The sequence below is a fragment of the Planococcus citri genome, chromosome 1, assembly GCF_950023065.1.
Source record: "Planococcus citri chromosome 1, ihPlaCitr1.1, whole genome shotgun sequence".
In the NCBI taxonomy this organism is placed as follows: Eukaryota; Metazoa; Arthropoda; class Insecta; order Hemiptera; family Pseudococcidae; genus Planococcus; species Planococcus citri.
In genome coordinates this window covers 64,679,102-64,704,674 of record NC_088677.1, presented here as the reverse complement: position 1 = coordinate 64,704,674, position 25,573 = coordinate 64,679,102, and the positions used below count along the sequence as shown (strand labels likewise).

General features: G+C 32.9%; 1 protein-coding gene across 3 annotated transcripts in view; it reads left to right on the top strand.

Annotated features, from left to right (window-relative positions):
• Nucleotides 1-25,573, top strand: part of LOC135833337 (uncharacterized) — an 83,172-nt gene that overhangs the window by 41,035 nt on the left and 16,564 nt on the right. For all 3 annotated transcript variants that reach the window (XM_065347087.1, XM_065347085.1, XM_065347086.1), the window contains exons 6-11: nt 465-720; nt 1,008-1,130; nt 1,675-1,849; nt 1,937-2,041; nt 4,987-5,208; nt 21,807-21,893. In XM_065347087.1, the coding sequence (XP_065203159.1) occupies nt 465-720; nt 1,008-1,130; nt 1,675-1,849; nt 1,937-2,041; nt 4,987-5,208; nt 21,807-21,893 (968 nt within the window). The remainder of the gene's footprint in view (nt 1-464; nt 721-1,007; nt 1,131-1,674; nt 1,850-1,936; nt 2,042-4,986; nt 5,209-21,806; nt 21,894-25,573) is intronic.

Below are 25,573 nucleotides of genomic sequence, written 5' to 3'. Positions count from 1 at the left end.
CGTGAAAAAGAGCTCATTGAGTCATTGAGAGATAAGAGCACATGTCTGTATTGTTGAGCTCGCCGTATAACCTCGAACGAGGAAACGAAACCGCGCGAATGCTCATTTATCTAGACGTATTGTAAGTTCTCCCTTTGATGTACATAAATGTAACGAAGGAGAAGACGAAAAGTAAATATAAACGCATTCATTTCATTTACCTTCCTACGTAAAATAAACACATCGGATCGTTAACTTCGTAAATTCATTTCGCGACAGAAAACCCTGTACCCTGCGAATGCGATGTCATTTCGGTTCGAGTGAGAAGCAAAAATTAGCGATTTCTGTCTCTAGTTTGCTAGGTATAATATTGTGTGTTATTGAACCATCCTGCATTACACACAACATGAACATATGTTATTGCCAAAAAAAGTTTTGCTTTCGAGTGTTCGACGCTAAAAAATAATTTTAATTGCTGTTTACAGAATATGAACGTAAAGAGGTATACGATTTGAATGCAGAACTATGCAACGTACTGCTGGCTTGCCCGGCGTTAAATTTGGGAGTTTTATACACGGTCGTTCGTTTGCTGTACTTTTACGTCACTAAATGGTACCCGGCGTCGTATGTTGACCAATTGCCTGAAATGTTTGCCAAGATTTTAATCGGAGACTCGATGATCGAACACGTTGAAATTGTCACCACATTGATACATAATTTTCGAGATATTTTCAACGAAAGGTGAGCTATAATACGTACTTGATAGTCTTGATTAATTGATTTGAGTACGACACACACGAATGTAGAATGCATTCTGAACACTTATATTTATAATAATGAGTAATACGAGTCAAGATACTACATAATGATATCAATTTTATTGACTCATGTTTATAAACCATTGTACTTGAAAGGTAGATTAGTACGGTACCTGCCTAGTGCCTACTACCTGCTACCTAAACCTATATTGTAATTATTGTTTGTAATTGAATGACTCATTCTACATTTCTTCGTCACTTTTTTTTCAGAATACTCGAAAGAGCTTTCAAATTATATTTGGTGAGAGAAAAGAAAAATCGTGATGGAGTTGATTTAACTATCACCGGTGATTGTGGAAATGTATCGTTATCTTCGGTCGATAAACTTATCAGGTACCTATGATTATATTTATCCATTTAAGGTGATGTACGTAATCGTATGTAATACATATTATACTTAGAATTGGACATTATTTACCTACGTCAATTGTAATTGTATCAATCGCAAGGTACCTACACTTTTGAAGTGACCAAAAATTTAGTCAGTTATTCGCGCATGTGTAGCATGGAATAGATATTAAGTATGCTTAAAAGTACCTACAGTGCATACATGATACAATTATGTATTATAATATTTTCGTATCATGAAATTATCGTGCGTGACTTAATGTAAATATTTTCCTCATCGTACGAATACTTTTTTTTCACATTTAACGAAAAGTTGGTACCGTCGCGATACTTTGTGAAGTACTTCAATTCAAATTACTATACTTATCCTGCGCGAATTCGAGGCAAAACTAAAAAACAAAAAATCCATACGGTTTACTTGCAATTTTTAAAAGACTTGGTTAGTTAGTTCTTGTACGAAGTACATACTATATGTACGAGTATGTACATGTTCGACAGTAATTTTTTATCGTTTCATTGTATCGTTCAGGTCAAACAGCGAAGAAAAGCTTAGCATTAGAAGCGATCACAATCGGAACTTGGCAATGAAAAATTTAAACATGAGAAGAGTCAACAGCCACGAAGATTTCAGTGGTCATTTGCAACACGGTTACTGTAAACCGGTCCAAGTAGTCATTGTCGATAATCAACAGAATGGTGCATCGGTGAGTGAATTAATTTAATTTTTTTTTCTGCAAGGTCGTATTTGTATTTGTATGGAATCGATGTGATTAAACTGGGTCATGTTTCAGGATGCTGATAACATGTCGAGGTATCAAATCAGTCGACTTTATGATCCGCAATATGACGAACCGGTTGTTGATAGTTTCAATAGAATTACGTATTTTGCCGAAAAGGTGAGTTGAAGTCCCTGTACAGTGTACACGATGATGGATTATGATTCTTATGATTACTTAGGTATGAATTACCATCATACCATGTATGTTGTTTGGAGTGCATTTTGTGTATTTTTTTTTTGTGTATAGGAAAAATAGTGGTTTGTTTATAAAACTGTATTGTTGAGTGTTCTGAGATTTTTTGTAATTATGAAACAAATCTGCAGGTTGTCTTGCGTTTTTACTCAAAATTTGTCATTTATTTTAAAAAGAAAAAAAAATTTTGGCTAAATTTTAAAATATTCACGTTCTATTTAATTTTTTTTTTTTTTTTTAAATAAAAAATTCAACACTTGAAAGTATTTTTGGAATCCAAAATGAATTATATATTCATTTAATCATTACATAATTATTTTGATTTTTGAAAAAATATGCGAATAATTACGAGGATCTATTTGTCGAAAAAATCAGTAATTTCCTGCACTTTTTTCTCATACTTACCCTTTCTGAGAAGCAATTTTTTGAAAAATTCGAAATGATTTCAATATTTTTTATGATCCTAATTTTGTTTTGCTCATTTCGGGAACTTCGCGAGTGCAATTTTTAAATCTTGGGATCAGGAATAAATGATTTTAATCTTCAACTTCTTCTTTATATTATTGTAACTCTTTTAATTTCACTTATTTTTAGAATGTCTACCATTGAAATTTTAAGTCGAAAAGTGATGAAACTGATGAGAAACGGTAGAGACATTTACTAAAAAAAAACATTTAAATTGTTAAATAGCCACTACTTAATTGACTTTTGATTACTTGGCACTCATCATGGAGAAATCTGGTGAAAAATATCAAAATTGAGAAATTGGCAAGGTTTTAATTGATGTATTTTGTACGATTATTAAAAAAAATCGTAATTTTTATAAATTTGTATGATGCCAGTAACAAGTTGAGTACCTAAAATAGAAGTTGGATTTGTTTGAATTGGGGGGGCGGGGGTGATGGACGCTCCAATTTTGTTAAAAGCTTTTTTTTTGGAATTTGTAATTTGTGAGTAATGAGGATACGATTTTTTTTTTTTGAATACAGAGACATGTGGATTGTGGATCTTAAAATGCTAGGGTTCCTATCGAAATTTGTAAAAAATTCGTGGGGTAAATCAGAAATTCGCACTATATTTTTGTAAAAAATCTACGAACTTTCAATTATTACAGCTCTTTGAAAGCTCTTTTTTTTTGGAGATAAATTTTGAAGAGTGTCCATTTCTAGAAATTATTTTCAAAAAATGTGAAAAATTGTACATGTGAGATATTTTTGTTTGTTGGAAATTTAACATACCCATTTTTTTGAAATGAAAACATGTTGTTTTTGTTCCATCTTTTTTGTATTGGATAACTCAAAAAAAAACACGTGTTTCAATCTTCAAAATTTTCATTAGTCGATAAAAATTAAATAATTGAAAACGGAAAAAAATTTCAGGAATCGACGCCCATCTATTTTCTTCAATATTATTCTGTAATGAACGCAGTGATTTTCATTTTTTTCAATTTACAAATTTTTTTTGGAACTAATGAGGCTATGGAATAAAAATTTGAACTCTTCAAATTGATTTTAAATTTTCAAACACTTGAAAAAATTTGTTTAAAAATTAAATTAGTGTTGTAAATAATTCAATATTTTTTTCTTTTATCAACTTTTTTTGGTTGAAATTTTTGTAGGAAAAAGGGTTTTAAGCAATCAAGTCTATCTTTATCAAATTGAAGGGGGAGAGGAGGAGTAGATGTAGGAGAAACATTGAATATCAACTCGATGAGTTCAAATTTTTACCACGTCTTTTTCAAATAGTTTTCTAAAATAAACTTGTAAAGTGATTATTTTTTATGGTTCTTCAATTAATTATTTTCTAGTTTTTAACTTTTTTTTTTTTTTTTTTTTTTGGCAACAACAGTTGGAAATATAACTGAAGTCATCTGTGCAAAAAATTTAATTTCCTCGTATTGTGTAATAAGTATCCACTTTAATTGACCTTCCAAAACGAAAATTAATATTTTGAATAGAATTCCAAAAATTCCCATCTTTGTATGTTTTATTTTATTAATTGAATTTCTGTCTCCTTCAAAGTGCAAATTCTTAAGAAATACTCCTGAGCAGGAGAGAGTGGTCGAGGGAAAGGTGAAAAATGTTATCGATTTTGAATAAATATTTTTCGAAACGAACGTTCCACGTATCCTCCCCCCCCCTTCCGCTTCTCTAACCAGTAATAAAAATCACGAAGAGTTTTTAAAGAAAAAAAATGAAAGTCTCGTGGAACAATTTTCAATCAAAAAACGAAGAGATGGAAAAAATTGAGAAAAAAATTTCTACACGAGCTTCATTCGATGTGTCGCTTTATTAAGATACATTGCACGCATTTATTCGGAAAATTTGTTGAACTCACAGCGAGTTATTCACGAAATTTATTTCGCTGTTACCGTTGCGTATGTTTTTTGTATGCCTATTGAAATTTATGTTGAAATTTTCCACATCATGGTTCGAATTTCATCAGGTTTCTTTTCAAAATTTTCTTTTTCGAATATAATAGAAGGTATTTTCATTTTAGGAGTGACCCAGTTATGTAAACATTCGAGTAAAAACACTTCATTTTAGCCGATTGAATTATTTTTTTTCGAGTACTTTAAAACCACTACGTACAGTACATTAGCGAACGATTTAGACAGTATTATCAATATTGACAGCTTTCTGTATGATTCGCTACTTCAATAAGTTTATTGTTATATGCCTGCCTGCCTACATTGGTATTTGGCAATACTAATCTAGACGGCGTCAATCAACGCTTTTCGTACTCGTAATACCCACCTGATTAAATTCTCAATAGAGATTTACTTTTAATAAGTATACTCGAATTTCGATTAGTTCAAGTTGATTATTATTTATCCACTCGACGTTTTCTCTGTTTTGTTCATTTCATAGGATGCCGAAGTACTGGTAGCCCCGCCACCGTTTAATTACAACGAAGACTATAAACTGCAAGAGGAAATCAGAAACACTGAAAGATTCACGCCCCAGTTCAACATGTACCGTAACGTGGGCCGACGAAAACGGGGCATTTACCAAGGGCACAGCGTTAAGCCGAAGATAAAAGCGGTTTTTGAGCAAAACACGAGTATACCGCCTTATGGTGGTGAATCGAAGGTAGGTGAACACTGAAAAGTGTGCTTTTATGCGAGTATACCTAATTATATTTAGCGAGCTATGCGATTTCTGTACGCTTTTTCGCTACCATGCCTGTGGGCCCTAGCTTATTCGCCATTCCTGTACTTATTCGATGGATGCTTTGGTATTTGCGCCATGTGCGAAATTCAAAGCGAAACATTTTTCGGTGTATTTGGCTGATTATGAGATAGGTACACGTGATGTCAGGTGTGAATTCGATGTAGTTCTAATATTTGACTGCGGCGAAAAATTACCAGTTTGCTGCGTGAAAATTTTCTTCGTTTTTTCCTCCTGTGTATTTTTTAAAAATTTTGTATTTTCTTTTCTATTTACATTGTTTGTGTACCCTGTACCTACATTTAATGTTGGGAAATTATCGAATAGGCTGTGTTACCTGTGTTAAAGAACTCTAATAATTTAGAAAAGAATTATCTCGAGTCGTGGGATGAATAGACTGATACCTCCTGATTAAGCTTTAATACGGTTTTATCAATGTAGATTGTAGATTAAATTCCTTTATGTACCTCTGTTGTATGTGCAATTTGATGTGTTTGTGTAGATGTACATATTTTACTTGAGAGTAGTGTTTTATCATGACTCGGGCATAATGCTTGAATGGCAGTTATAGTACCTATTTGTAATCAAATCGAGTCAGCAAATGATAATAATTCCATGCGAAAATGCAGTACCTCGTCTGCGTTGAACATTTAATGTGCCACTGGGAATGTGAATCGTTCTTTTTTATTGTCGATAAAACAATACCTATTCGGTGTGATTAAATGATTTGTGGCGTGATGAAGACGAAATTTTTGGCGTGGAATGAATGAGATTATGTGTTCATTGCTTTATTTTTCTGTTCGAGTTGAATATTTTACACCTTTGGTTGTGGTGAATCGTTTGCACAGGGTTGGATTGGTGGGTGATCTGATGTTCAGTCTCATAATTTTTAATGCAATTTTTCCATTGAAATTAGTTTGAAAAAAATTAAAATAATTGGTTTTCAAATGATTCATTAGGGGATGATTTTGATTAAACTAATCGTTTTTGAACGAATTTATTATCATTTTTTTTTCTTTTTCCCCTTGGGTTTGGACTTTGAGGCTCATTCACCCATGTTTTGAATTTAAGATGACGTTTATTTTCTAATATTGGTAGGTATGAAGTATATGTTCGTTCGCGAATGATTCATTAGAAATTAATCAAGTTTCAAAAACTTAATTTTTCATTGTTTTTTTGATTTTTTTTTCTTCGTTTGCTTAATTTTTCTGTTGCATTATTCGCTTGTTATGTGACATTCGTTCGCGAACGATTCTTTGAAAATGAATCATTTAAGAACGACTGATTCAACTTCTGAAAAAATCTATTATGTATTATCATTTGATCCAGTTTTAGTTGAATGATTTTTGCGCTTCATAATTTGCTCGAAATTGATCATTCGTTCGCGAACGATTCACTAAAAATGACGTTCATTGCTTTGAATTCTATTTTTATAATATCAGGTTGTTCATTCTTAATCGAGCAATTTTTCTGTCATTTTTACCACGAATGACAAGTCGCTTGGAATCATATGGGGTATTTTCGTTCGCGAACGATTCTTTGAAAATGAACCTTCCTAGTAGGACTGATTCATTTTTCAAATAATTACATCGTTCTTTATCAAGTATTTGACTTAGTTTTCTGCTGGACCATTTTCTGCTACTCGATTCATTTTGAATCGAAAATATTCGTTCGCGAACGATTCTTTAAAAATGAATCGCTCAAATAAGAACGACTAATTTATGTTTTTTTTAAAAATTAATAATGTATTATTAATGGTCTCATGAAAATTTGCCTGTAGCTCAATTTGCTTAGAATCAGATAGGTTATGTTCGTTCGCGAACGATTCTTTGAAAGCAAACTTCTCAAGTAAGATTGACTAGTTTTTTCAAAATGATTACATTTTCATTCCAATTTGACTGCATCATCAATTGAGTACTTTTTCTGCTGCTGAAATGGAATATTGTGGAATATTGGACATATTCGTTCGCGAACGATTCTTTGAAAATGTATCTTCAAAGAATGACGGATTTTTATTTTTTTTTAAATTAATCATTTGTTTGATTCATTTTATGGCGGAACAATTTTTTTGCAGCTTCATTTGCTTGAAATTTGTTATGTTCGTTCGCGAACGATTCCTTTATAATAATATTTCCCCAAGAACGAGTGATTCGTGTTTTAAAAAATTGCATTGTTTGTTATTATTTGGTTCATTTTTTAGTTTCTTGGTAAGATTATTTTTTGCTGCTTAATTCGCTATTCGTCCCATGCCAAGCATATTCGTTCGCGAACGATTCTCTCGAATTGAGTTTTTTAAAAATAATTTATGCATTTTTTGAAGAATTTCATTGTTTATCCTTAGTTGACTCAACTGTTAGCTTAACAATTTTTCTACAGCCGTATTTTTGTCTAGAATCAGATATAATCGTTCGCGAACGACTTTTTCAAAAGGAATCTCTATGGAAAAATTGATTCATTTTTCGAAAAATCCCATTGTTTATAAATTTTGATTTGGTTTTCAATTGAACAATTTTTCTGCAAAACAATTTTTTTGGATTTGGAATTGAATTCGTTCGCGAACGATTCCCAACTACTTAATGATCTTTTTATGAACGATTGGTTCTTGCTTCAAAAAATTTTATTGTTTGGTTCATTTTTGGGTTGAATGGGCTGGGTTATTTTTTCAAGTATCATATAATTTGCACGAAGTTGGCAATATTCGGTCGCGAACGATTCATTGAAATATTTTCTTGTTTGTTGCGTTGATTGGACGAATTATTTCCAAACGATTCCTTTACCTTTCTACTTTGTATCTGTGAAAGAACCAGCAAATTTTGTGGTTTATTTCAAAAAATAATCGGTTTCTTTAAAAAAAATGATCACTTTAAATGGAAAAATTACCATCATTCAAAATTATAAAATTACGTCACTAACCTTTTTTTCTGTTTTAAATCGAAACAAAAAAGTACGAAGACGAACTGTAAGAGTTTGTCATTCTAAGGGAGGGAAATTAATTATCCAAAAAAAGTATCCATCCAACTTGAAAAATACAGCGGAAAAAAAAACACAGTGGAAAATTTATGTAGCGTTCTTCTCCGTGATAATATTTCCTTCGTCTGGCGAATTCATCGTCGAGTAGATTATTTTCACGCCTAATTAAATGCTGAATTTTTTCACCGAATTAACTCAGTTTTTTATTCTCTTAATCGTATACGAACGACGACGACGACGATTTCTTCATCTGCAGGACTTGTATTGCGATTATCATTGAAAAAAATTTACGTAATAATTCATTTTCGTTGATCTTTTCTTTTTCTGAATCGGTATCATTCGTCACAGCGAGAATTTTTTTCTTCTTTCAAATTTTCTAGCTTTTGTTGATTCTCTTATTTTTAATGCGAGAGAAAGGATCAAATACAAGAGCGACTGGAATTCTGATAAAAGTGGAAAAAACGCTCTTATTCCTGGCGGCCAACATTTCGTGTATATACCGAGTTGCCGAAAAAAAAGAACAAAAATTATCGTCCTTGAGACATTTTTTTAAAAATGATTTCAACATAAAATTGTAAATCCTTTGTTTGTTAACCCTTCGTATGTATGAGAAAAGAAACGCCTCGCTAAAAGAGTACTTTTTCGAGTATTTTCAAAAAATGTGTGTACCTAGACCTAGACCTACTACACCGCGTTCATCGCCGAAGGATTTTTATCAAGTTTATACAATTTTTTTTCGCTTTTCACGACAAAAGGTGTGTCGGAATAAATAAAGGATAAATTTTGAGACGACGAAACGAATCATATTAGCGAATAGCGACGTGCTGTAAAAATTTGATACCTAAATTTATTAACTGACGTAATAAAATAATGTCTAAACGAGGCGAAAAACTATTAAAACTTAACGAGGCGTGAAACTAGACGTCTTTTTCTACTCGATGTGAAAAAAATTACCAAAAACTTTTCTCATATAATTTTTCACACCGATTTGTATAGGTTCTCTTTTTATGCGTACTTGCATAGGGAAAAAAATCATCTGTGATTCTTTTCATTTTTTTTTCTTTTTCTTTTTTTAGTAACAATTTAAAATTATTTATAACGACGATGGAAATTTTTTTACAATTCGAGAAGTTCTTCTTTCATAAATTTCGGATAGTATTTTTTAATGTTCTCGTTCTTTTCATTGCTTTTTTAAGTGGGTGGATTGGGGTGAGAAGTCAGCCTACGTGAAGGGAACGAATCCATGGAAACTGAATTATCTGTGTTTGAGATGGAATGAAAATTACAACTAAGATATGTCTTGAAATTTTAAATAAATTTAACAGCTTTCTTACAATTATTTTTGAAAAAATGTCAAAAATATTTCTTACTACCTCTAATCCCATTTGGGACAGATGGGGGATGTTTTTTTTCAGTAACTGAAATTTCTTCTTATTAGCCAACTTTGTGCTTTGAAGACTCGGTAGCGCTGTTACTGGGAGAAAATCTTTCTTCGGCATTTAAAAGGAAATTTAAAGCAATTTCAAAAATACTAAATAGCTCAAAGTTGAGCTTTTTTGAAAGCTAGCGTAAGTTTAATTTTCAAAATCTTGCCAAATTTTGGAGCTATAATTTAAAAGTTCGAAAATAAAGTTAGGAAGTGTACATTTTTATGATTTTCAACTGTGAACTTTTCGTGATGAGATCCGCAAAACCATGGGAGTGGGGGAGAGGGGGTACAAAGCCCCAAAATTTTGGCCAAAATGTAAAAAAAAAGTCAAATATTGTGTGACATATCGTTTCATACATTTCCAAAGACGCTGAATATTATTATCAGCTCATTTTTCTGATTAGACCCCTGCAATGCACCCACTGGTCCCCCAAATTTTCAAAAAATTGAAAAAATCGTGTGACATATGGTTTATTAGGTTTTTGGGTGCGCTGAGTACGAATATCAACTTATTTTTTTGATTAGATTCCTCCAACGCCTCCTCTTGGTGACCCCAAAATTGTCTAAAAATTGAAAATATCGTGTGACATGACATATGGTCTATTAGATTTTGGGAGCGCTGTGTACGAATATCAACTAATTGGATGCTGATCATGATGAAAAAAATTTAAAAGTTTTTGGAGAAAATAATCTGAAAGTTTTTGGAAGAAATTCAACAGAAATTGCATGAAATGATTTGTATTCACAATATACTATGATGAAAATACATGCTAAACTGTATAATTTAAAATCTGGTTTTCACAATATATTGTAGCTCAAAATTTGGTGAACCATCTTCTTTGGACGTGAAGAGATCGAGTCACTTGAAAACACTCATAAAAAGGCACACTCAAGTTATTTCGTTTTTTTGAAAATATAAAAACAAGCTTATGTTTATATTCAAAGCTTCCAAAAAGCTAATAAACCAAATTTCACTTGATTTTTTCGATTTTCGAGAAACTTTGGATGTCGATGGGGGCGATGAAGAGGCCGAAATAAAAAAATTAGTTCATATTTGTTTTCAGAGCTCCCAAAAACCTAATAAACCATCACACGACGTTTTTGATTTCCAGGAAATTTTTGGGTTTGATGAGGGTCGTTTGCAGGGGAAGGGGGGTCTAAATCAACAAAATAAATTGATATTCGTATTCAGCACTATTGAAAACATATGAAACGATGTGTCACACAGTATTTGACATTTTTTTAACATATTGACCGAAATTTTGGGGCTTCAACTCCCCCCCCCCAACCGTTCTTTATGGTTTTGCCAATCCCATCACGAAAAGTTCATTGTTGTAAATACCATAAAAATGTACGCTTATCGATTTTTTTTTCAATAATTGAGTTTTTAGAAAAGCTCACTAAAAGCTCAATTTTGAACGTTTGAAAAAGCCTGACTTTGAGCTTTCGAAAAAAGCTCAACTTTGAACCTCTGAAAAAGCCCGACTTTGAACTTTTGAAAAAAGCTCGACTTCGAATTTTGAAATTTGGTCAAAAATTTTTGAAACTGCACTCAGTTATCTTTAAAACTCCACAAACAGATTCTCTTTAAATTTCAGCTGTCTCGAAGAATTGAGAGTTCAAAGTTGGTCATTATGACGAGAAATTTTCAATTGTTGAAAAAACTTGCCCAACTTACACCGAAAAAGGGGACTTTGAGAATCCCATGATGACGATTTTTTTTCTATCCCAATAATAAGGAACCTGCAAAACAATATTGAGCAAAATTGGAGTAAGTACCTGGGCCCAAAAACTGGTTGATTTGACAAGAAATGACTCGTGAAGATGCGAGCACGAATTTTTTCATTCGTCATGTAGCCGTAATTATCCAGTTTTTTTTCAAATTTCTTGGAATTAGGAATGTTTTCCAAATATTTCAATTTCAAAACTGACAGCGGAAAGTTTTGGTGGCATAATCTGTGACCTATGAGCTACCTTTGTATCTACTTCTTTTCATTAAAATTCTCGAGGGATATTTGATGGGGTACTCTGAAGAATGCTGGCATAATTGAGTCAGTTTTAATTACTCTTATCACGATTTGAATGAATCACGTTTATCTGAGTAGTAAAAGCTGGAGTAACAGGAGGAGAGTGATTAATATTTAAGTAAGCAGATGGGAACAAAACGAAGAAAACTATTCACACTACAGATTGACTAATGTGATTTGCAGGCTTTCTAACAAGTGGGTCGATTTTACGTAGGACTATTTTATCGCCATACGCTTTGCTATACCCTTACAGCTTTATTCTGCCATCTATCGCTATAGCTAACTCATCGCATTATCTATGTAGATTGTAGTTACCTATTATTGAATTTAAGAAAAAAAAACACCACGGATCATCGTGCTTGACACGATCTCCCATATAGATTTATACCTTACATATAAGAACCAAACCACAAAAAAACACCTATCAAAGAGCAATAATAAAACGTTGAACCGATAATTGACTAGGTACTAGGAAGCTCGCAAGGGGACACCGACTACTGTAGACATACGTGACAGTCGCACGAACATCGAGTAAAAATTTCAGGCTTTGGCGAGCGTGTAAACTTCCTCATTGTGAGCATAGCAGCCTCGTAAATTTATGTACTCGACTCGTAGATACAAAAAGTGCACCCCAGATCTTCAGACCACACATACCAAACACACAAATATCCTCGCAATATAATATTGTGAGTTAGCACACAAGTAAATATACCTAAAAAAAAAACACGAAAAAACACACGTACACGCTGTCGCGATGCGATGGGTAAACAAACATTATGTCATGTGTGTTTCTATTTTTTTTTTTTTTCGGTACAAAACACATACCTAATATTCTGTTGCATATTTTCAAGTGTCAAGCAACCGTTCAACTGTCGCGGAAAATTTTTTCAACACCGAGGTCACCTTGCATGCGTTCATTTTCAATGGCAGAATATCAAATTTTCAAACTTTTTACCGCTCTTTTAAATTAACTGCTGTGAAAAGTTTTCAAACAAGTTAACTTGGATGACTTCAAAGCGTATCGTTTTCCCAAGTTTACGTTGGCATAAAAAAAAAAGAAAAAGCGAAAAAAAAGTATCAACACGCTTTTTTGCCATCTGTTTCTTCTCTCATCTTTCTTTCTCGCTCTTTTGTCCCTCTGTATATAGAAAATTTCGTAGGTATAAAATTTTAATACACGAGTTGATGTTTGTTAGTTTGCGAGCTTAATTTTGTTAGTTCAACTTCCCTACTCGAAAAACGAGGCATAAACTTTTCTAATCGATTATTATTTATATTAAATTAGTTTCTCGATTACGTATTGGGTACCTTATTCTATACCGCGACGTTCTTATATTCGATCCGATATAATGTGGGAAGCCCGAAATTAATAAAATTTCATCGACTGAACAAATTTTTCTCATTTGGAAGAGTATTTTGAACCCGATACCCGATTTGGCGACTGACGCCTACTGATTTCGTTTGTGTCGGTATTATTTTGTATTTGTATCGAGTATGAAATTTCACAGTGGTTTTTTAGCTCTCTATCTCACGCTTTGTGGCAAAAATTTTGTTCGGGAATTCAATATAGTCTGATCAACTTGGCGAGTCGGTGGTCGTTTTTGTGTGCTGGAAAACCATACTGGTGGGTTTTTGTTTTGTTGTGATATTATCTCGAGTACAGCGTGAGGAAAACTTTCTCTTTGTTGGTAATTTTTTTATTAGGTTATTTTTAGATGGATTTTTTGTATGTAGGATGTGTAGGTAATAAGGGTTCCTTTTTGCTTCGTTCTGTTTTTATTATTTAGATGTTTAGATGTTTGTGTGTGAAAAGGTAAACAGCGTGAAAAAAGTTGAAAGAAAATGGTGGTTGTTTTTTGAAGGAATTTTAGAATTTGAAGGCGTTGAATGGGTTTTAGAATGTGTGTGTTTTTTTGGGGTTAACAAAGTCATGTATAGTATTTGTATGTTTTGATATGGAAAACACAAATATTTTGAAAGAATGTCATGTTTCTCATCTCATCATCCTCTGAGAACCCCTGCATTATCTGGCAATTCCTCTTGTCACCCTCTTAACACACAATCGTATGAAAATTTTATGTTTTCCTCCTTTTCCTTTGGTCTTATCTGCATTCTTAGAGTCCAATAATATTATAAATTTACTAATGGCACCCAAAATTATACATTTCGACCTAGGAAATATACTTAGGGAACCTAGGGTGCACTAAAACATGTATCTTGATACCAAAAAAACGCAAAAGCTTTGAGAATTTCGAGCTTTTATTCTCCTTCCATTTTTGGACCTTTTTTCGTTTTTGAAGCATACAGAAAATAGCTGTGGAATTCTCAGAAATATATGTCATCATCATGAACTTTGACCCAGTGAGCTATTCAGCCCATCTGGGAAACTGTAGAAGAATTGCTCGCTGATGTGTCATCAAGTTTTTTCTTCGGTCTTCCTCTGCTCCTCCTGTCAGTTGAAGTGTATTCTTTGATTTTTTGAGGGGACCATTTGTCAGGCATTCTATCAAAGTGTCTTCGCGCCATTTCTTTCTGTAATCTTTCACCCATCCAATGATTGGCTCTGCTTCTAGCTCCTTCAGGATGTCTTCATTCCTTTTCCTATGGTGTCTCGTATATATCTTGCCCCATGCTGTGGCTCACATGAATCTCATTTCCACTGAGGTTACTCTGCTTCTTATATCCTTTCTCATTATCCATGTTTCACTTCCATACAGCAGCATTGGTCTTGCCAGCGTATTGTAGATTCTTATCAGAGTTTCAGCATCAACTCTGATTTTTCTTAGAGGGATTGCTCAGTTTATCACTCCGCGTACTCTACTCTCAGGAATTTGTTGATCTTAAGTTGTGTATCGACCTCTCCTTCATAAGATAGCTCGCATCCAAGAAATTTAAAGCTTCTGACTTGATCTACTGGCAGTCCATATACAACAATTTTACTGCGTATTGGCTCTTTCCCCTCGAAAGACATCACCTTTGTTTTTAACGACAAGATTCTCATTCTTTATTTATCTGCTACTTTCTGAAGGTTGTACATCGCTCTCTGCAAGTCATCTTTGTTGTCAGCAAAGACGGCCTGATCATCAGCAAATAGCAGGGTATTGACATGGGTGTCATTGATGTCTAGCCCTTTTGGCTTGGCTTTCAGCCATTCTTTATTAATCATGTCATCAAAGTAGATGTTGAGCTTTCAGCCATTCTTTAATCATGTCATTGAAGTAGATGTCGAACAGGCTACACCACATTGGGCATCCCTATCTTACTCCTCTTCCTATCTTCTTTGCTTCCGACATGTTTCCAGATCTTACTTTAATTACATTATCCGTGTATATGTCTTCAATTAAGCGTACTATTTGTTCGTTCACTTCTATTCTCCTCAGGATTTCAAACAACTTCTTCATTCATTCTCGACCATACGCCTTCTCCAGATCAATAAAGCACATGTGGGTTTCTAGGTTATATTCTTGTCTCTTCTCCATCAGCAGCTTTGTTGTGTATACCCCATCTATGCATGATCTTCCCTTCCAAAATCCATTTTGGCATTCCAATATTATTGGCTCCTCATGGCTCTTGATTCTTCTTACTCTAGCATCTTTGCAAGTATTTTGTAAGCAGTATTTAGTAGGCTTATTCCACTGTAGTTTTGTGTGTTGTTTTGGTCTCCTTTTTTGAAAATGTGTATTACGATTGCTGCATGGAAGTCTTCAGGTATGGTAGCACCTGATAGTATTTTATTGTAGAAAGCTGGCAGTCTTTTCTCAATGGTTATTGTGGCGTTCTTGAATAAGTCTGTTGGTAACTTATCACTGCCTGGGGCTTTTCATTTCTGGGGCTATTCAAGGCTCTATCTAGCTCCTCCCAAGAAAGTGGCTCATACCTTACTTGATCTCCTTATGGTTTGTCATTGATACCAAACAGTATACCTAAACATTTTTAAAATTTGAGTTTTGTTTTATTTTTATTTTTGTGCAAACACTACTTATTGGAAAATGTATTTGAGGAGTCCAAAAACATAATTAGGTATATTTTGATAGCAAACACAAAATTTTGAGAACTTGAAGTTCTGCCTGTCCTCTTTTTGAATGTTTTTTTTTTTTTTTTGGAGAATAAGTGTAGCAGAAGCAGTATGAAAGAACATATTTGGGATTCTCATTTTTCCCAAAAATATTTATTCTGATAGCAAAAACAAACTTCTTGGAAATTTTGATTTTTCCCTCATCATTTTGTTGGCATTTGTGAGTCACCAGCAAGCACCAATCGAGAGCATACGTGCTGCAGTTGATATGGATAAATTTTATGGAAATTTTTGGAAAACTGGAATTTCCAAAAAGTCGCCAGCGGCTCCAGAAAGACTTGAAACCACCTCCAGTCAACTCAGCAACTTGAAATTATAAGGTGCAAAGTTAGTTTCGGCGTTCAAATTTCATTTTGAAAATTTTGTAAAAATTTCAAATTTCAAAAATCTGCTGGAGGCTTCAGAATTGCTCAAAACGATTCGAAACTGTTTTTAATCGATTTGGTGGTTCTAAAATGGGTGTAGGATATCTCAAATTTCAGGGGTTCTTGTTGAAATTTTGATTTTTATAATAATTTTTGGCCCAGAGATTTTCAAAAATTCACCAAATTTTGAAATGCACTCAAGCACTTGCAAGTTTGGCTGTTGATACATTTTTTGCATGCTCTTTCGATCTAGGTCTGCCCAGTTCAGCTTTGGACTTCGCCTTTTTTTAGACCCTTTTTCATTTTCAGAGTAAAACATCATTAATAGATTAACATTTGCACTTCATTTGATTTGTGTCTCATCAGTCATCAATGTCATCATCCTCTTGAGACTTCTCTTAAATTTCAAATTAAATCATTTTCAGACAATTTTTTTTATTTTCGTTTCGGAACTCAAAAACTTATTCTCTTCACAATATTTGAGAATTCTATAGAATATCTACTTTGTTCAAATTTTGAAACTATTTTGAGATAATTGGGAAGCATATTATAACTTTGAGAAAAATCCTTTTTTTTAATGCAGAATGATCATAAGGACAGTTAAAAGTAAAAATTATCGAGTTTTTCTGTGAAATTGAAGAAGTAGTCGATAAGCTTGCCCCTTGAGCTCAAAGATTAGATAAAACGTTGTCCATGTTGTATAATTTATTTCATATATAATAATAATAAAAAAAAAATGAAATTTCGAGAATTTTTTCCAACAGGCGTCAAAAAATTGAGATCCGTTTTATATTATTTTCTGATTAAGAACACCTGAATTCTTGAAATATCGAAAATGCGACGACTTCTGTTGGAATAAAATTCCTTTCAAAATTTGCCAACATTTTTCACAAAACGTGAAAAAAAATTTCCGTCGTTAATTAAATTCAAGGAAATTTCTCCAAGTTGACAGTTGTTTCTGGTGTTTGATTTCTTTATTTATTTTTCAAACAAACGATTGATGTGCCCAAGAAAAGTACGAGATACGTTATAATGCCTACGACTTTTTTTGGGAACGTATAAAAAATAAATTATTTTTGACTCGTGAGCGAGTATTTTCAAAGCGTTATGTCAACTAAATACATAAAAAACCCGTTCCCAACAAAAGAAAAGGTAATACAAAAGACTTTCCATTGCCTTTTCGCTTTTGTGGTTGAGAAAAATTCGACGATGCGAAACTTAGCAACTCGAATTCGAAAGATCTAAAGTAAAAAGCCATGTTCCCCCGAATATACCGCAGCGATTCACCATTTACAAAGAAGACATTCATTTATTGTACCGTAGGCCTACTTACAAGTATTACAAACTCGTTTATTATTAAAAAATATAAAGATGCGGAAATCGATTAAAATTAAACATATTGTAGATACCTCGAAGGGTACAAAAATTAAATTTTATTACGCAGCAGATACGAGTACCTTACCTACTTATTTCGCAGCAAAAAAAAATAAAAAATAAGGAAAAAGTTACGCTACGTCGACTACGAGTAGGTACGACTGTGCGTGAACCTGAGCCTAAATTCTCGATGAAATTTTTGCTTTCATCTTTTGAGCGGATATTTTTTTCTCACGACGATGATGGAAATTTGTAAATTTTAATTTCATTTCGACGTCGAGAAGGAGGATCGCCTTGGAGGGGGACTTCAAAAGGAGTACGCTGGAATTTGCAATTAAGGAAAATTGCAAATGGCATTCGAACGGTTGCGTTTTATTATGTAATAACTTTTAGTCTAAGTTTGTAAAAGTTTCAAAGTATTCTGAGGTGTCATTTTTGGCCCTGGTGGCAGCTAATGCCTCTTTATGCGGTGGATACAACAGTTACTGTATGGCGTGCACATGCTGATTACAAAGCGCGTGTAGTGTACGAATTTATGCAGTTGGGGATGCTAAAAGGTAACATGTGCTAAGTTGCGAATTGTATACCTACCTATGGAAAAGGTTTTAAAAAAATTAAACCGCTGGGTCGTTTTATCCTCTCGCAACAGGCTAAGTTTCATTTGAAAACGTGCGCGTCAACTTTTTACCCATATTTTAGCAGTATACAGGGTGTCCTGGCTGGTAGGAATCTTGCTTTCGAATGTGAGATAGGTAGCTCATCTCGAGTTTGTGTGTACATGTTTGCCTGGTGTTGTAAAGTGAAAAGTGTTCTATTCGAGGTTTAAAAATTTTTTATTAGAAATGAAGCAGCCCTCACTTCGAAAATGTAGATTAGTTTGTCGATTTTGGAAATTTAAGGGAAAATGCTGTGAGGTATTTGGAGGTGTTTCTATTCTTCAAGGCTGCATATAAATTCTCGAGTAGGTATTGCAGATAGATTGAATGTGATTGCCTCATTTGGGTTGATCTTGAAAAAAAAATATTGAGGGTTTCGACCAAATTCAGTGAAGATCTTTATTTTGGTTTGAAAGTCACTCAGAAAAATTTTTAGCTCCGGAGGTGTCCCTTAAGGGAAGATATGCGGCCTCAAACAGGAGAAATTTTCAAAAAAATCGTGATTTTTTTCGAAAATCCTGTTTTGGGAAAAATCGTTTAGTTCGAAAAGACGTTATTTGAGATTTTGCGTCGACCTAATAATTGTGATCAAAATCCAGGAACACTTTTGGCCTATTTTTGGGGGTCTGTTTTGAGTCCCGATAAGGCCATTTTTTGGGCCCAGACATGGAAAATTATCGACTCGACCAGTCTTAAAATATTATAATAAATATCCCAAATACGAATCCGTGGTTAGTTAACCCATAATGCCCATTTTTTGGACTCCAGGGGTTCCCAAAGTTGTAAATAAAATTTTTTTTAGGAACCACTGAGTATTATTTTTAAAAAATTTTTCAGCGTAAAATATCTGTTTGAACCCGATAAATGTTATGCGAGGTGATTTTTCTATTTTCGACCCTCGGAGCAGAAATGGGGAGGGGGGTTGAATTTTTAGAAAATTTTGGAACCATCACGCTTAAAACGCTTTTTACATTTTATTAGTATCTGAAAGACCTCCATCCTACCAAATTTTTAGCTCAATAAAATTTTGCGCTGGTGCTCAAAAATCCAATTTTTTCAATTTTTCGTAATTTTCGATATTTTGGGAACCCTGAGAATACTAGAAATCTGCGATTTGCTGCAAACGTAACGTTTTGAGATATATTTTCAAATATTCGTAATTTTGAACCCTCTTTTTAGAGCCCCCCCCACTTTAGGCACCCCTAAAAAGGTGTTTCTGCACGTTTTTTCAAATAAATTGAAGAATTCATGAAGTGTTCGATAATTTTTCGTTTGATTTTTCCTGTAATTTTCATAATTGAGCTTTTTTTGGATCAAATTCTGAGATTTTACTTCGTTGAAATCGTGAAAATGTGATTTCAAAGTTTTTTCAAAGAGTACCTAAAGACTCAGAATTTCATCCGAAAAAGCTCAATTATGAAAGTTACAGTGGTTCCTAAAATTTATTTTTTATTCTCTACTTTGGAAACTCCTGGAGCTCAAAAAAATAGCCTTATTGGGACTCCTTTGCAAATTGCTTATTTTTGAGTAAATTTCTATTTTGAAAATTTTTTCTTTCCAATTATTTCGCTTTAATCAATCCAAAACATGAGAAGATGCAATTTCTAATACCAGGGAAATATTTTGGAACACAGTGGTACCAACTTTCAAAAAAATTGAAAAAATAGCCGAAAACATAATATCATTTTTTCTTTCGGTTTTTTGAAATTGGCAATAATGACCAAAAAATTGGCTCAACTGCGTTCCAAAATAATTCCCCAGTTTCAGAAATAATATCCTCTCATGTTTTGGCTTGATTAATGCAAAATATTTGCCTCTGGAGAAGAAATATGGATCGGACATTTTCGAAAAAGTTGTGATTTTTCCGCTCTAGCCTCTACCTAACCTGTTGAAAGAAAAATGGTCCAGATTCCAGGAGTTGGTGTTTGAGATTCTGCTTCAACCTAAGATAATGCCCTCAAAATCCAAAACCATTTTTACGCTTCCTTCAAATCGCTAATTTCTGGGTAAATTTTTATTTTGAAAATTTTTTTTCTCAAATTTTTTGGAATGCAGTGTTGCCAATTTCCTGTCATTATTGTCAATTTCAAAAAAAATGATGACTAATGACAATGGCCAAAAACTTGACAAATTTTTTTCGATTTTTTGAAATTGACCTTGGCAGTAATGGTCGAAAAATTGGCACCACTGTAATGCTAGAATACTTCTCCTATTTCAGAAATCATATCTTCTGATTTTATGGTCAAAATGATGCGAAATATTTGAGAAGAAAAAAATTTTAGTACCCAAATTTACTCAAAGTAAGTTTTTCGAGCCCCCTCCCCCCTCCTTAAGGATTCAGATCTCTTCTTCAGGGACCTCTCTTGAGCTAAAATTTTATTTGAGTGACTTTCAACTCGAAATGGAGGGGCTGGCTCAATGAATTTGGTCAAAATCCTTCCAACATTTTTTGTGCAACTTGAGAATGAGCACAACAAAGTCTCACTTCAGTGTTAGCTCATCTTGAAAACTGAAAGAGATATGATTGACTGAAGGTTTTAATGTGCTCTAGCGCCTTTTACTTTGAATTGAGTCCAAATATGTATGAACATATCCTGCCCTTTTCCATTTCAAGACTAGGTAAAAATTCTCACATGAGCTAAAAATGAATACCTACCTATGTCACCGTTTTCAAAGGAGATTACTCCGAATATGACACCCTGTATAAAATTAATCCACGTGTAGGCTTTAATACCGTTGGTATTGAAAATTTAGCAAACTTCCACTATTAAAATATGCCTTTATAGTGCTAAAAAAAGAAAAGAAAACTACCGCAAAAGGCGGATTCCTATTGATATATTTTCATCGTTTGTATACGCAAGCTTTAGCTTTTAATTTTGGGCAAAGGCTTAAAAATTTTTGGTATTAATCGATTTTTCACAGCTTTCGAGTACGAATGCACGTTTTTTAAGCTCCCCGGGGAACGTGGGTTCCTAAAACGTGCAGGTAGAATATGAGGTGGGAAAAAAAACAGGGTGAGCGTGCTCTTAATAATAAGTCTACAGTGTGAAAACTTGCAACTTGGACTAAAGCGTGGAATACGTTGAAACTTTTTGAGTTATATCTACGTTTTAAAAGAAGAACGTATATAGTAAACTCAACTGTTATGTAATCTAGTTTTATTTAGTTATTCTATACATGTACTGTGTTTTGTATTGAAATTCTTATATTTTCGTGCAACTACTTAGACTTTTACCTTACCCATCCGCGGCACGCGGCAGCGCGGCGTGTTTGTCTAATCAAGAATTATTATAAATTCTCGCCGCTAAAATTTATTACGTCGAGTCTGCAAAATTATTTTCTACGCCGTTTTATAAATGCCTATCTAGGTACCACCTAAGGCATCTTCGTCGGCGTTGCTACGAATTTCTCGCCAATTTTTTTTATTGCAGCCAAACCTATCGTACACCTACTTACTCGTATTTCGTTGTAATTTTATTTTTGAAAGGTGAGATATTTCAGTATTGTCGTCTTTTTGAATGAAAATGAAATTATATACCTACTTGTAGAAATCCTCGATTCAACTTCGAGATGTAAGTTTCAAATATGGTGATATTAATGGAAACTTTTTTCTTCTTTTTTTAGCCAAATAATTTTTACGATGAGATTAGCTGCAACGTGGATGGCTTTGCGAATGAATCTAACCGGTCACCTACCGAGTCGACTTTTCAGGTATGATAATTTATATCTTAACGTGTATTATCGTAGTAGGTACAATGTGCATTGTACATATAAGCTATTAGCGAGCTTTTATCCTTTAATAATGACGTAGTACAGTTTTAAATCCCAGTGGTTGTGAAGCGAAGGGTCGAAGGGGAAGGGGGATGAGTTTTAGAACGGTTTTTTGCTCGACGCTCTTTGTGAAATAAATGACCACGTTTTTTTAACGAAAATATATCCAATTTGGGAAAGATGTTATTTTATGCTCTTATCTAAAATTTTCATTTTTTATGATTTTGGTTTTTTGAGGTTTCAGATATAACTTATTGTCCCTTGATGAGAAAAATTTTGGTAGAAATTTATTATCGCTGTCCCTCCTGCACCTCCCCCCTTCAGAAATTTTCAACAGCTGTTTTAGTAGATACAAATGAAAGGAAATTTTCGTTCCTTCAATCAAAGGCACATCTCCTGGAAGAGTATTTACGATATTTTTTTATCTCATTTTTAATTCACATCTTCGCGGTTTTTTTTTGGAAATTTGAAGCTTTCAAACGTAACAAATTTTGGCAAAGCAATCAATGACTACTTTTAATCGTTCATATAAGTAAATGGTTGGATTAGAATCGAAATGCATCCAGAGCAATCCCCCCCTCTCTGCCTTCTCACATATCAACGTTTCAAACTTTTTATAGTTCACTTCAAATTCACAATATCGATTTTTTTAGGCCCTGACGGTGTTATTTTAATGAAATTTTGAAAATTTAAGCATTTCATTGAAAAAATATGAAATTACAACCAAAAAAATCATAAATTTCTCTTTGAATTTATAAAACCATTTTTCTCTCGTAATTTTGAGGAGCCATTTTTTTATTTGGCAGGAAAAAATTTCGTTCATTTGTAATTTTTTCATTTATGAATAAGTTGAAGCATTTTTGCCTTGAAAATTGAAAAATAAACGAAAATACAAGAGCTTGAAAAATCTGAAACAACTTGATTTATTCTCAATTGAAAATGAAAATAAAATGCCGTAAAATTTAAGCTTTAAAAAAAAAAAAAATGAAAATATTTGCGAATGAATCTAAACTAAGTAAGTAAATTATAAAAGCATGCTCCAAAACGTCCATAATCAAAATTCGACATGACAAAGTCCATTTATTAACATTTGACAAACTTCTGAAAATTTAAGAATGATGATTTTCTAATTTCTAGTAAATCATTAGTGGCGTTCCACAGAAGAGGGAGGAATAAAGGGATCAAGTTATATCCCTGGTAAAAAAAATGAGTCAAGGTCATTTTCTAGTGCTAGAGGGAATTTCTTCAAAAGTGATGCCTACTATGCCTACTTTTCTAAGCTCTGCCTATATCTTTGAAATTGGCTAATTCTCAAGCTTTTAAAGATGAAACTTCAAAAAAAAAAAAAAAAAAAAAAAAAACGTAAAATGATAGGTATTTGGAAAAAAATAAAGGATAGAACCAAGTTACGATACTTAATTCAGAACTTTTTGTAGGGGTTCCAAACGTTGTTTCAGAAAGAAGAAAATGTGAAAAAACAAAAATTGGTAAATTTGTTGATGAATTAAGTACATTTTAAAAATAAACAAAAATTACCTTTTTTTTCTTTTTTTTTTTTTACAACGACCACGTTTAGCCCACTCTGGAACTTCCAGCTGATTTTCAATTTTTTCTAGAAAATTTCAAATTGTTCTAGAAAGGCAAAAAATGCTTCCAGTAGATTCTCGAAGCTTAAAATTTTTACAAAATTTCATCAAATGCAAGTTGAAAGCCGAAATTCATTCTGCAAACTAATTTCAACTTGCTAATTAAGTCGAACTGCGGGTGGATTCCAAGTCATTTTGGAACCTCCAGTGACTTTTTGAAATTTTTTGAAGTCTCCAGGAGGTTTTTGAAACATGAAATTTTCACAATATTTTATCAAATGAAATCTCAGAAAACGATCAATTCTTGCCCTCGAGGAGCGATTCGATTTTCCTGCAGAAATTTGTAAATTGCTGGAAGATTATGTGCTGGTTTTTTTTTTGTTGAAGAAATATTTTTGATAATGAAAAAAAAATCAACAAATTATCATAAATCCAAAAATGAACTTGAACGTCTAAAAATTTGGTTACAACGGTTTTAGGACATGTCTTTTTAAGTTTGCTTGGTTTGATTCATGGGAGTGTGTCAGACCGAGCAGCTCCCTTGTTGAAAAAAAAATCGAGAAAAAGCTTTCTTAATTCAAAAAAGTGATTTCATTTGACAAATTTTTTCTGTTGGAATAACGATAAATTAGAAGTATTTTCATAAAATTGGTGTTCTACTTTGAAAAAAAAACAACAAAAAGTAGGCAATAATTTTCAAAAAAATCGGTTTTTTTTGGTGAGTGTTTATAATTACAAGATTATTTTAGGCATAAAATGGGGGAATTTAGATTTCAGACCTTCAAAAATATTTCCTCGTTTGAAAAAGCTTTTCCCTGCTGAAAAAATTGATTAATTATCGTAATAGGTGTATCAATTTATATTGATCAACTTCGATGCATTTATCGTAAATTCTGCTTAAATTAATTTTTATAAAATATACCACTATTTAAAAAATTCTTTTTATTTGTTGATACGTCACATTGGGACTGCTTTTCATCTGTAAATTGTTTTATTTTTTGAAACACAATTTTCGGAGGTTTGTTAATTGAATATGAGACTGAAAATTCATAGATTTTTTAACTCCTTCCATCCCTCCCTCCCTCCCTCTCCATGGACACTAATTCAAGTTGCTTTTGGAAGATTTCTGGCCATTTCTTTTTTCCCCTTTCCCTTTTTTTATGACAATAGTGATGATTAGCAACAAATCAACAATTGAAAAATATTTCATCGAAAATACAACTTAGGTATTTCAAATATTTCTTCGTTAAAATAAGCTTACTCGATTCAACGACAATGAAAAAAAAACAACAATTTTAAAATTGCATTGTTCCCAGTTTGAAAAAATATAACCAATCCATATTGAGAAAATTACAAACAACGTTTTTCTACTGGAATTTGAAAATGGCCAACAGTAAAAAAGTGTGGTATTTGTTCGACTCGACTATTTAATGGAAATCTCTCCGAACTCGTATTCTGAATAATGTAAAAATGGAATCAAATTTTCTGGAAAATCAATTCGAAACGTTTCTGTTATTTTTTATTTTTTTTGTGAACTTGAATTTTCATTTCAGTTTAGCATTTTAAATTCATTCCCAGCATTAAAAATCGATTCGATGGTGTTATTCTTTTAAATAAAATTGTAAAATTTCACTTTTTAATTCACAAGCAAATATGTATACTTATTCGATTCTTTTTCGATGAAAAAAGCGAAACAAAAATTAAGTAAGAAAATGAAAAAATTGAATGGGGCTTTTTTCCATGTACGATATCAGATTCCTTCTACGTTGGAAAAGAATTCAAAAGATACAACTGTTGACTTGGTACTTTTTTCTCAAATTTTTTGATGAATTTTCGCTTCTTTTATTTTATTACCTTACTGAAATCTATGAGTAGGGGACTACGGGTAGGTAGAGGTATTATCTAAGGTGTACGTACTTTAATGAAATTACGGTCAAGTTCAAGTTTGATTTCGAATCGAATAAACTTCAAACTCGTATCTGGTACGTTCGTAAAGTCTCTGTTTTTCATTCATCCCACACACCACTTTGAAAA